At 47.0% G+C, this 13,353-nt stretch overlaps 1 protein-coding gene across 1 annotated transcript; it reads right to left on the bottom strand.

Moving 5' to 3' along the window:
• Positions 1–1,682: 1,682 nt before the first annotated feature.
• PGRMC1 (progesterone receptor membrane component 1) lies at positions 1,683–13,297 on the bottom strand. The gene is made up of 3 exons (XM_007536414.3): positions 12,877–13,297; positions 8,665–8,820; positions 1,683–3,059 (listed from the first exon to the last, which is right to left on the bottom strand). Exons 1-3 carry the CDS (start codon positions 13,199–13,201, stop codon positions 2,956–2,958), a joined length of 585 nt encoding a protein of 194 aa, XP_007536476.1. The 5' UTR covers positions 13,202–13,297; the 3' UTR covers positions 1,683–2,955.
• Positions 13,298–13,353: the final 56 nt, after the last annotated feature.

Raw genomic sequence — 13,353 nt, forward strand, 5'->3', positions numbered from 1 at the left:
AGGACATGAACCCAGGTCCTTGCACGCAGTTAATGTGTGCCAACTTGAGAGGTTTTCAAACCGAAGTCCTGCCTTAAGGTAAATATCCCATTAGAAGCTGGGTTAGTTCTGCAGGAAGGGAAAGTGATAGTCTCTGGACTAACTTTCACTAGGCCCTGCCTGGGCTTTTTTTCCCCCCTCTTGGCATTAGCAAACCTATTTCACTGTGTAAACAGAGTCGTTTAATCTTCACCTTGAAATGGGATTTCAGGTTGCAAAGATGGCTCAATTTCTCCCTTCCACCACTGTCCCAAATAGTCTTCAAATTGCTGAGCACAAATAGGCAATTTGACTAATTCGTTGAATGAAACTAAGTTAGGCGCAGAGAGAAGGGCAAGTTCAAAAACAATAAAAATGGATCAGGGCTGAAGGCACACATTACCCTGAGCTAAGACTTGGGTTCAAGTCTCCAGTCCCCACCTGAGGGTAGGGGAAGCTTCACAGTGGCGTGCAATACTGCAGGTGTCTCATTTTCTCTTAAATATTTTAACAAGGGAGCCGCTTGGCTGGTGGCTCATTGGGTTAACCTCACATAGTACGAAGCGCAAGGATCCCCACCTGCGGGGGTGTGTGTCACTTCACAGGTGATTAAGCAGGTCTGCAGGTATCTTTCTCTCCTCCTTCCCTTTCAATTTCTTTCTGTCCTATCCAAAAAAATGGAAAAATTGACTACCAGGAGCAGTGGACTGTAATGCAGGCACTGAGCCCCACCAATAACCATAGAGGCACAAATAATAACAAAACAAAAAATAAATGTAGATAACATGATCTGATCTAGTCACTTGTTAAAAAAAATGAAAGCAGGGCTCGGCGGTGGTGCTTTGGTTTAGTTAAGCACATATAGGATGAAGCACAAGGACATGTGCAAGGATCTGGGTTCGAGCCCCCTGGCCACCTGCAGGGAGGTCGCTTTACAAGTGGTGAAGCAGATCTGCAGGTGCCTCTCTTTCTCCCATTCCCCTTTCAATTCCTCTCTGTCTTAGTCAATAAAACAGAAAAAATTGCGTCCAGGAGCAGTAGATTTGTAGTGCGGGCACTGAGCCCCAGCACTAACCCTGGAGGTTAAAAAAAAAAAAAGAAAGCAATGAGCCTTCTTGGGTTCAAAGTACATCGCTAGTCTGAAAAATCTGTGATCACTTTAATAGTAAAATAACCAATCACTCAATCGACAGTTCTAAGTTGCACCTATGAAACTAACCACATAGCCAAATCAGATGCCCTTCTCTTGACAAGAGGTGGCAGACCGTAACTACTGGAAGGATCCCTAAATACATTCCAAATCAAATGATAAGTTAAATCCAAACCCTTCTAGGCTGGTGAAATCACTCACTTGCCATGTGCACGACTCAGGTTTGCGCAGGGAGACCCCATGGCATTGAAGGAAGCTTTGCTGCTGTCTGTGGTCTCTTGAACTCTCTTCCTTCTAAGAAGGCAGAATTTGTCAAGCCACACAATACATTCAATTCACTATTTAACAGGGCAAACCAGAATCTGGTTTGTGGTTGGACTTCTATGTACTTCCTTTGGAATTTAAAAATAAATAAATAAAATCACCCCAAAGTGAAACTAAGTCTTGAACTCCAGCGAAATGATTGAACTCGGATTTCTCAAGGGCTAAGAAAAATGAAAAGACTTAACACACATTACTGTATACAACCATATTTATTAACTGACCAAAGCACTTCATTGTGTTTTCTGATTTGAGGTAAAACCATTAAATACGGGTCATGAGGAAATACAGTGACTATTTTAACTACAACTACAAGAGTTCTGAAACCTCACTAGGTGTTCATATAATACTTTTACAAATTCATACAACTGTACAGTCTACTTTAAGCTAAGTTTACTGTTAAAGACCAATGTCAAAGACCTAGACACTTGACTACTACTCTTGCAGTGGTTATAGCTTTGTAACAACAGAATGACTCTCCCCTTATGGATCTACTTCGAAGAAAAAAAAAAGCCCACTTGTCTAGTGTTGTGTACTGCTTCATTAACTACCCATCTCCTTTAAGGAGATTGGATGCCTATTCCTTGCTCCTTTCCTGCACAACCCTCACTCATGTCAAATTGTGGGCAGTAATCATTCCCTCATTGATGACATGGGGACTAGATAGATGGTCCTACCATCTTCCTTATACATGCAGATATCTAGGCAAGCCAGCTTAATTTTGCTCCCCCCAAAGCTTTTTTTTTTTCCTTTTCGTGTTCAGCTCTTGCTTTCACCCTCCCTGTAGATTAAAATGCCAATGAGGGCATCTGATTGTCCAAAGGACAAAGAAGCAGTCAAGATGCACAGTGGATCTATGCCTTTCAAGGTAGCTCAGCTTTGAGCTGCCACTGTGTGATGAGACAGGTCTCTAATCGATACCTAAGGCTTTGGAACACTGCAGATTTCCTTAAGAGGCATATCAACCCAAAATCGTGCAGCTAAGTCAAATGAGAAGTCAGGGCTTAGTTGTCCTTATGGAACATCATGGTTTGGAAATTCAACCCTTGTCCTTGGTGCTTGAAGGGCCTTTTACACATTGGATATTTTTATTTAAACCTCCTGGTTGGGGGATGTCCCAGTTCTACCTCTCCAGGTGAAAAAGAGGGAGCAAAATTGAGACTGAGCCAGCACTAACCACAGACAGAGGAATAGTAATGACATTGCGGCCTTGCAGTTCACTTTCTGGTTGTGTGACATACAAGACGTCTCATGCACTCATTCTCAAGACAGAAGTTAAAATGTTGATCAGTGTCACTAGGGATATTAATTAAAAAAAAACCACACACACAATTTTTTGTTTGTTTTGTGTACAACACGGTCAAACCTGTTCTAGATATCACAATCACCAACGTTTGCAAGACAGACTGGAATGTTACAAATGATTCTGCAGGATACAAAAATAGATCTTGTGCCCACCGAATGCCTCAGTCAATCTTGCGAGCATTGGCATCTTTGGAGTCCTCGTCATCAGAGTACACGGTGGGCTCCTCCCCTTCCTTCAGCAGCTTGCCCACGTGATGGTACTTGACTGCAGGCAGAGAAGAAATCAGTCAGTCATTCTCCTGCTCTACAGGGAATCACCACCTCCTCCCCTTTCACTGTGAAGCATTCAATCAGGGGCCTGTGATCTAACCCTTAATGTGCTGGGCGGTGACACAACTGGTTGAGGAGGTCACTATGTACAAGGACCTGGGTTCAAGCCTATAACCCCCACTGGTGGGGGGTGGGGTGGATTCATAAGCAACAGAGCAGTGCTGCAGGTGTCTCCCCTTCTCTCTATCAAAAAGAATAAGTGAGGGGGCTGAGCAGGGGCTATACCTTGTTGAGCATACATGTTGCAATATACAGGGACTCAGGCTCAAGACCTCTGGTCCTCACCTGTAAGAGGAAGCTCAGTGCTGGAGATATCTCTCTTACTCTATATATATTCAAAAGAAAGTAAAAAAAAAAAAGTGGGAAAAAAAGGCAGCTGGAAGCAGTGGAGTGGTGTACATAGCTCACCCCAGTGGTTTATGTCACTGATTGCCAAAACGAGATGTGCTTGTGTAGGGGCATGTTTGGAAGAGCAAATGCTCATGATGAACTGGGTTAGAAACGCTGGAAAAACACCTCGTGCCAGAAGGCTCTGCTTTGCAAACCATGGAGGGGTGTGTGTGTGTGTGTGTGAGAGAGAGAGAGAGAGAGAGAGAGAGAAAGAGAGAGAGAGAGAGAGAGAGAGTGAGTTTTGGAGAGAGAGGCGCTTTCCAGAAAAGGAAGGGTTAGGGTTAGAGAGAGAGACAGAGACTGAGAGTGAGTTATGGAGAGAGAGAGGTGCTTGCCAGAAAAGGAAGGGTTAGGGAGGGAGGGAGGGAGGGAGAGAGAGAGAGAGAGAGAGAGACTGAGAGTGAGTTATGGAGAGAGAGGCACTTTCCAGAAAAGGAAGTGTTAGGGAGAGAGAGAGAGAGAGAGAGACAGAGAGAGACAGAGAGAGACTGAGAGTGAGTTATGGAGAGAGAGAGAGGCGCTTTCCAGAAAAGGGTTAGGGTTAGAGAGAGAGAAAGAGACTGAGAGTGAGTTATGGAGAGAGAGAGGTGCCTGCCAGAAAAGGAAGGGCTAGGGAAAGAGGGAGAGAGAGAGAGAGAGAGACTGAGAGTGAGTTATGGAGAGAGAGAGAGGTGCTTTCCAGAAAAGGAAGGGTTAGGGTTAGAGAGAGAGAGACTGAGAGTGAGTTATGGAGAGAGAGAGAGAGAGAGAGAGAGAGAGAGAGGCGCTTTCCAGAAAAGGAAGGCATGGAGTCCAGAAGGTGTCCAGGTGAGAGGGAATCCAGCTGGGGAGTGGAGGGCGAGCAAGTGGGCAGGAGGTGAAGAGACAGTAAGTTCAGTTAAGCAGGTGCAGAAAGAGTCTGCAGGATGTGGCAAGCAACCTGAGGAGTCTGGGCTTCTCTTGTAGGTGGCAAAGGGCACCTTGCCCACAGTCATGTGGGACAAGGGGCTGACACAGAAGAAACAGTGCTTTGGCAGCAACAGGATGGCAGTGGTAGGGGCAGATTCCAATGGAGACCAGAAGAGAGGAGAAGCGGGGATCCTGTGAAGAAACAAGAGCCCAAATAGGTGGGTCCATGGGAATGGACAGAGAGTGGCAGGAGAAACTTATGAGAGAATATGAACCACAGCATCACTCTGCCACATGCAATGCCAGGGACCAAACTTGGGACCTCACACTTGAGGGTCCAACACTTTATCCACTGCACCATTTCCTGGGCCAAGTTAATGAAATGACAGCCTGAAAGGCCAGGAGAGGGAAACCTTCTGGAAGTTCCTACCAGGGATAGGAGGGGTGGAATTAGTAATGGCAAGAAGGGGAATGTCCTGGAAACCACTTTGGAGAAAAGGCAATTCAGCTAAGTTGTGAGGACAGAAACCACATCATGGGTAGTAAGAAGAGATAGCGAGGAGACACAGCAGTGGTTGGAGCAAACCATTTGTTATTTAAGATTTTATTTATTTATTTATTGGATAGAGACAGAAGGGGGGAGATAGGGAGAGAAACAAAGAGAGACACCTGCAGCCCTGCTTCACCTGTTGTGAAGCTCCCCTCCTATAGGTGGGGACCATGGGATTGAACCCGGGTCCTTGTGTGCTGAGATGACTGCACCACCACCCGGCTCAACCACATATTTTTAAATGTGTATTTATTTTCGTAATTTGAGAGGATATAGAAATTGAGAGAGGAGAGAAGAAAAGAGAGAGAGCGGGAGAGAAAGAGACATTTGCAGCATTACTTCACTGCTCATGGAGCTCCCCCCCCCTCCGGAGGTGGGGACTGGGGTCTTGAACCTGGGACTTAGCACTTGGTAATATAGGTGCTCAATTGGGTGCGGCACCACCTGGCCCCTCAACCACTTATTTTATTAAGTTTAATTAATTAATTAATGTATTTATTCTTGCCACCAGGGTTATCACTGGGGCATGGTGTTTGCACAACTCCATTCATGGCAGCTACGTTTGACAGAGGGCAAGACAGAAAGAATGAGGACAAGGGAAGGGGAGAAAGGAGAAAGAGAAACACCTACGGTACCACTCCGCCACTTGTGTCACTTCTCCCCTGCAGGTGGGGACTGAGGCTTGAACCTCGGTCTTTGCTCATGGCATCACGTGCACTCTACCGGATGAGCTACCTACCATCTGGTCCCTGGAGTCAACCATTTAGAAGATGGAAGTTGTGGTGATAATCTTGTGGATGGAGAGGACAGCAGAATGTGGAACCTTCCTCCAGCAAGGAGAAGAAGCTACACATGGTCAAAGACAATGGTGATGGGGGGGCGGGGCAGCAGGTGGGAGCACTGGAGACTGAAGAGGACAAACCAGAAAGTGAAAGTGAAGAGGGACAGAGGAGTTTCAAGCCCCCACCAGGGTCACAGTGTTTTCCGGCTATGCCAATGTAGGATCAATCCTCATGTCCCAGGCCAAGAGAACTTCAGTCTCCTCTTTCTTGTGCTTGAGAGTCCAGCGCTTTATCCACTGTGCCCCCTCCTGGTCTGCTGGATCTCCTCTTTCTCAATACAGGTTGGAATGAAGAGTAACCGAGGGGCCAGGAGGTGGCTCACCCAGTAGAGTGCACGGGTCACCATGTATGAGGTCCCGAGTTCAAGCCCCCACTCCCCAGTTGTAGTGGGGGGGGAGGAGCTTCACGAGTGGTGAAGCAGGGCTACAGGTGTCTCTCTTTCTCCCTGTCACTCCTTCCCTCTTAATTTCTCTGTCTCTATAAAAATGAAATAAAGCAACCTGTTGAACCAGGCAACCAAAGCTGCCTTTGTGTGTGACATAATCAACAGAAACAATTGGAACTTCCCTCTTTGAACAGATTATACAGGTCCCCAGGGACCTGGGGACCAAGCAAGACAGATACAAATACAAGCCAGGTGGCACCCACTCAACCTATTTTTAAAGGCACCGATGCCAGCTTTGAGTGCCTCTTAAATGTTACCACAGTATTTGAGGTTAGCCTCAAAGTGAGGGGTCAAGGGGTAGCTACACCTTTACCCCATCGATGAAGGCAAGCCCCCAAAAGTAGGAGCTCTGAAAGTTAAAAAATGACAACTCACTGGTTGAATCAATACGTTCAGCTCATAGAAGAATGGATTAGTGCAAAGGTATGCTTAGGATATAAAAGCAGAGGGACTGTGCTAGCTAAATTATGGGGGGGGAAAAGAGTCGCCCGGAGATCTGAAAACCAGACTCTGAAGTCCTTAACTGGCTACTTATTAACTCAGAAATCTTACTGAGTTTGCATTATTTGTTTTAATATTTATTTTCCCTTTTGTTGCCCTTGTTGTTTTTTTATTGTTGTTGTAATTATTATTGTTGTTGTTACTGATGTCATCGTTGTTGGATAGGACAGAGAGAAATGGAGAGAGGGGGTAAGACAGAGAGGGGAGAGAAAGATAAGCCACCTGCAGACCTGCTTCACCACTTGTGAAGCAACTCTCTCCTACAGGTGGGGAGCCGGGGGCCCGAACCGGGATCCTTAAGCCAGTCCTGTGCTTTGCGCCACATGCACTTAACCCGCTGAGCTACCACCCAACTCCCAAGTTTGCATTATTTTGAAAGAAAATGGTAGGACTATGCCTGTGGTAGGTGGCGTACCTGGTTAAGCACACACGTTACAATGTGCAAGAAACCAGGTTCAAGCCCCTACTCTCTACCTGCAGGGGGGATGCTTTACAAGCAGTGAAGCAAGTACTGCAGGCATCTGTCACTCTCCTCCTCTCCCCTCTCAATTTCTCTCTATCCTATCATATAAAGAAAAAAAAATGCCTATAAGTGGATTCATTGTGCAGGCACTGAGCCCCAGTGATAAACCTGGTGAGAAGAAAATAAAGAAAGAAAAGAAAAAGGTAGGATTTAGCCCAAAGAGCCAATTCTTTTTTTCTTTCTTATTTGTGATAGTGACAGAGAACAGGAGAGGAAGGAGGAGATAGAGAGACATCTGCAGCAACTGCTCCACCACTCATGAAGCTTCCCCCCATACAGGTGGGGACTATGAGGTTTGGACCCAGGTCCTTGCACATGGTAATGTGCACTCTACTTGGTGCACCATCTCCCCGCCCAGCCCCAAGCCAGTGTTAATTTAACCCATGAAGGTGAGCAAAGGAACACAGCATTTGAAATGAACAACCCTTCCCCATAGACCTGGCCATGATCTTTATAAACTATTACAGACTTAGGCGAGGTTGCTATTTCAATCCTTGATGGGGGGAAACGTCACTAAGTCGGCTCCTTAAAACACTTCAGTTGGACAAAAAAAAAAAAAAAAAAAAAAAAAACAAAAAAAAAAACAGCTCCTCAAGTCTCAGAATGTGAGTGATAATCCTTTTATCCCCCTCCCAAGACCCTCACAGCCTGCTATAGCATAAGCCCAAGAAACAAGCGCCTCTTCTCTTGCTTAAAAAATCCAGACACTATTGTTGAATTCTAGACATCATTTGTAGATGGGTCCAGCATTGGGCTTGATTCAATTCAAAGAGAAGCTGTTCTGTAGAATACAAGCCTCACATTCTTCCATGGACACGTGGACTGCTTTTAAAATGGCAGGCTCTGTAAGAGAGACTTTTTTTTTTAAATCCCTCATTCTGTGGCCAAAATAGACTCTCTCCTTTTTGCTACATACCATATACCAAATCCTAATAGTGCAGAATCTATGCAAACCTCTTAAACACACACATATGAGGTGGGGGGGGGGGCGTGACACAGCAGAGAAATAGTTGGGTGCACCATGTGAGAGGCACAGGTTTGAGCCCCTGGCCACCACATGGGCACACCTGCATGGGGGAAGCTTCATGAACAGTGGAGCAGTGAACTGGTGTCAGTCCTCCTCTCTCACCCTTTATCTTAAACAAACAAGTCTGTTGGGAGTGGTGGAGTCTTCCAAATATATATAGCCCCAGTGATAAGTCCAGTCGTGGAAAAAAAATCACAGCAAATGACTCAGCACTGCTGCAATTATTTCTAGCCATGAACTTGATCTGTCCCAAGATTCAGGAGCCTATCACAATGCTCTCGAGTTTCAGGCTGCTTAGAACTAACTATTGTACTGCTGTACACTCCATTACTGGTGGAAATCTGATCCTGGAATCATTTAAAAAGACAACTTACAAGTGAATTGAGAATCCCAGTCACTCAGGGTCTCCTGCTGGGCAGGAGTGAGGTCAGAAAGGTCGTCATATTCATCCTTCAGGGCTTCCTTATCCAGGCAGAAAGTGGCAAGACCTCTGGATGCATCTCTTCCAGCAAAGACCCCATATGGCCCCTCTTTCAAAACAAAACAAGAGCAGAGATCCAGTTTTCATTAGACAATCAGCTTTCTGTGGGGGTTCCTACTCAGAAAAGGGCTTCTCAACCCAACCACTCTCCAGAATAGCAATTTCCAATCTAGAACAGGGGCTGTTGATACTTTGTGCATGATAAGAGCAGATGCTGGGCAACTTTTAGCTTTCATAATGATACAATGTAAGCTTTTAAGTAGCCAAAAAGGAAATCAAAAAAGGTTATACTTTTATCCTTTTTTTCAGATATTTTCAAGTAGCTAATTTAAAAAAAGCTACAAATGACTATCTTCTAGGGGTGAGGGCATCCAAGATAATTCTGAGTTCATGGGTCAGAATTCAACTATGGAATATTGACCTGGGAGCTGGCTCTGTCCTAGGAACTTGGGTTGTACCAACAATACAGTTTATTAAGATAACAAACATGAAGGCCTATGTGACATTTTCTTATAAATGCCTCTTGAGATTTGTGTCAAAAGTGTTTGAGAGTGAGAGAGAGATCTTTGGATGCTAGGCTGTATAAATAAATGCTAACGTGATATCGGTAAGAGTCTTATACTATCAGTGATTCAGAAATCTATTCACACATTACAGTCTTCTTCACTGTCTTTGAATAGGAGGTAGAAACAATCTGAATAGTCCCACCGTGATTTTTGATGGGTTTGTAGAAAAGCCTGTGAAAATACTAAAAATTTTCTTGGAAAAGAAAAAGGTCCATGAATCAAGACCCCCCCTCCCCCCAAAAAAATAACTCTCAGATATTAGAGCATTGCTACATACAACATTATATTGAGGGGGTGAGAGTGTTATGCAGAAACCTATCATGGGGAAATGAAAGGCTGTACCCATGTATCAACAACTGTAATAAAACTATTAATCCTCCCCCAATAAAAATGATTGAACATTTGGTATAAAGGGCAGCAAGCCAATCTTAGGCAGGTAAAGCTGATACTTTACCTTATTTACATATTGCACAATAAAAAGAATCCTGTGTACTTTAAACAGTGTGCTTCTTCCTCAAAGGCAGACTGGGTACAGCCCTCACATTAAGGTTTAGATGGGATCACCATGCCAAGTCTGAGAATGGGTCACATTTCAACATGCCCAGGTTACCTGACACCGCCATCCACCCACAACTTGATTTTTTTGTTTTCTAAATGAGATGAAATGTATGATCCATTTTTAAATGCAAGTCAGGTTCCAGAAAAAAGGTCATATATTATTATTATAAATCAGAGCATTGCTCAGTTCTGGCTTGTGGTGGTGTTGGGGAATGAAGTTGGATCTCAGAGTCTCAGGCATGAAAATCTTTTACAGAACCATTATGCCATCTCCCCAGTTATTTATTTTAATGAGATATATGGAAAGATAGGTAGAAAGACAGGCAGAGACACCAGAACACCGGTCTCAGCTCTGGCTTATGGTGGTGCTAGAGACTATCTCTAGGATCTCAGAGCCTCAGGCACTAAGTCTTTTTGTAGAACCATTAGGTCATCTCCCCAGGCCCCTCCCCAAATGGCTGTATTTAATCCTTGCTACATGCCGCCATTTCCACTAGAACAGGTTCAAACAAATAAACAAAGGACCTTCATGGTTTTCACCGACACCACCAATGGAAGTGGTAGACCCTAGTGCTTGAAAAGAGGTCAGCTAGGGCTGGGGAGACAGCAGAGTGGATCTGCAAAAAGATGTTCATGTCTGAGGCTCTGAGGCCCAGGTTCGACCCACAGCACCACCATAAGCCAGAGCTGAGAAAAAAGGTCAGCTATACCAGTTTGGACCTCACCATTTCAGAAACCATGGTTGTAGAATACTTAGGCATGGCCTCAGGGGTGGAGGAAGCATTTAAAGTCTCAGGAGGAAAATGATTCAGTGCAATGCACAGTTAATAGAACATAAACCCTGTTCTGAGCACAGAGGTGTACTTTTACCACACAGTTTGCTACTGTGTTCTCCGTAGCCACAAAAGGGCTTCGTGTAGAACAACAGGTGTTTGGATGAGTAATATGAAGGCATGCTTTATTACTTGAAGTTTTACTGCCAAATGAAATCACAGCTTTCTGGACTTGTGAAATGGCAGTGCAGGGCAAGGACGAGAGAAAGAGAGAGAGTAATCTGGCTATGAGTTGGCTTGTCCTTTTTCCTTTCAGAGCCACAGCTAAGGCCCTGGGACCAGCAATACTTTGCATTATGTCCCACAGCTATTTGGCCATCCATCCAACCAGGGCTAGAACTGGGGTTGCCAGATTCCTGGTTTTGTAATCTGGACACAGGCCTCCTCCTCCCTCCCTCCCTCCCTCCCTCAATGACTTTGCAAAGTCCATTGAAGGATGCTGCCCTGTACACGTGCTCTGGCCCCATCAGGGCGTATGTAGCTTGGTCATGGCAGGTCTGTAGAAGCCTAGTGAAATATCTCACTTGAATTGTGCACTGCTTTGCCATATGCATGACTCAGGTTTAAGCCAGGGCCCCAGGGAATTTAAGAAAGCTGTAGTGCTGTGGCTTTTCTCTCTTGAAAAACCAAAATTGAAAAATAATAATAGAACAGGCCTTGTTTTCCAGAGTCTGCCAATTCCTTGCCTACAAAACCAAACAAACAAACAAAAAACCACCTAGTCTTTTAAACTGTTGATGGGGGAAACAGTGAAACAGGAGGGTTCCTAGTAGCCCTGAATCTGTCTGATTCTAATTAGCTAGCTAGACCGGGAGAAAAAAAAACAAAGCTGGAGTGGGTAGGATGAGATCAGAACCTTCTAGACCCTTCCCTTTCTACAGACATATGGTTAGCACACATATGACAGCACAGTCATTGTGGGCACGCTCCAGAGCTCCCTACCCCCCACTTTTTTTTTTTTATTGGAGTCCATACTGAGGCACCAACAGCTCTTTCTCCATGCTGAAGATTCCATAAAGCAGGATTGTGGGAATCTGGGCTGCTTCTCACATCTGCCTGGTGGAAGGGGGTGGGGTAAGGGGAGGCTGTTAAAACGCATTAAGCCTGGACCTCACCCTTCACACAGGCTCCTCGGGTGCTTGCAGAGGGTTAGACTGGGAATCTGTATTTTTCCTGAAGCAGATCAGGTGACCGTGCTCCTCAATCAAGCTTTTCTTCTCCAGTGCCCCCCCCCCCCACTACACATACATACACGCACACACGCACACACACAAGCAAATCCCCACAACCAGCAGGCTTGGTCAGCCTAGCCCTATTGTTTCTGGGGATCCTCCCACTTCTAGCTCCCTCCATTTCTAGTGTGTGCGTGTGTGTGTGTGTGTGTGTGTGTGTGTATGTCTTGTAGTTCTTTATCTCCTGCTATACAAGAAAATAGTCTTACCTTCTCCACTTGCCTTACCACCTTTTGTCTGCTCCCTTCAGCCTCCTTGCTCCCCCCACTCCCTGCCATCACCTCCCTGCCCCCTCTGGAATCTCCCTTGTTCTCTTCACAGCTGCCCCCTCCCGTGTGCACACACACACACACCAAACACACACACCGCACATACCTAACACATGCCACATGCTCCGCGCACGCGCAGCGCGCTCACAGCCTGGGGCCCCGCGTTCACCTGTTAATCTCATCTCTGCGTCTGTCTCCGCCGAGGCCCCAAGCCCTCGCACCGCAGCCCCCCCATCCCACTCCTACCCTCTCCTCGCGACCAGATTTCCCTCCTCCCGCCACCCTCCACTAGCTACCCCGTGACGCTCCCGTTGCCTTCAACCAGTCTAACCCCATCCCTATCCCCTTCCAGAGAGGCTCCCAACTCGGATACCCTGAAAGACCCGGGGCTCTGCGATCTGCTACGCCCCCTTCCAGACCTGTCTGCCCCCCAGTCCCAGCTTAAGCGTCCGAGTCCCGCTCCTCCACCCGCGCAGTCCTGGCTCCGAAGGCGCCGCTTGGCAGCAATGCGACCCCAGACGGCCCACGATCCGCCCGGAGCGCCTCACGCCCCCTCCCCATCCCAGGGGGCCGCCATTTCTCCCTGCTCTTGGGCCCTGTCTTTTGTCTGCTCGCCCCCTCCCTCCTTCCCTGGCGGATCGCCGTACCCGGCCCGTAGAACTTGCGGCCTTTGGTCACGTCGAACACCTTGCCATTGATGGCCATGAGTATGCGCGGGTCCTGGATGCCGTCGAAGCGCCGCAGCTCTGCTGGGGTGAAGTCGCGCCGCTTGAGGCGGGGCAGGGGGGGCGGCTCATCGTCGTCGTTGTCTCCGGCCGCCTGCTGGTCCCCGCGCACGATCTTGTAGAGCAGGAAGATGCAGAGGCCGAGCAGCAGCAGGTTGAGCGGCGACGTGAATATCTCATGCAGCAGCCCGCCGCTCTCCATGTCGCCCGCGTCGGCGGCGGCCGCCGTCACATCCTCGGCAGCCATGATCTCGAGAGTCAAGGTGGGGCCTGGCTAGCTGAGCTCCGGAACCCGCTGCTTTCTCCTCCCTCTCGGCAAGCTAGTGGCAAGGCGCGGGGTTGGGCGGCGGGACTAGCTAGAGGACGAGGCGGGGCCCGGATGGGGCGGGGCCTCCTCCC

This window comes from Erinaceus europaeus, chromosome X, assembly GCF_950295315.1.
Source record: "Erinaceus europaeus chromosome X, mEriEur2.1, whole genome shotgun sequence".
NCBI lineage: Eukaryota > Metazoa > Chordata > Mammalia > Eulipotyphla > Erinaceidae > Erinaceus > Erinaceus europaeus.

Bases quoted from the DNA above. Each gene is read 5' to 3' on its own strand.
- PGRMC1 (XM_007536414.3), bottom strand. From the start codon at position 13,201: ATGGCTGCCGAGGATGTGACGGCGGCCGCCGCCGACGCGGGCGACATG. The intron at 8,821-12,876 runs GTACGGCGATCC...TTGTTTTGAAAG, and splicing joins CCGCAAGTTCTACGGGCCGG to AGGGGCCATATGGGGTCTTT. The intron at 3,060-8,664 runs GTAAGTTGTCTT...CTCTGCCTGCAG, and splicing joins CTGGGATTCTCAATTCACTT to TCAAGTACCATCACGTGGGC.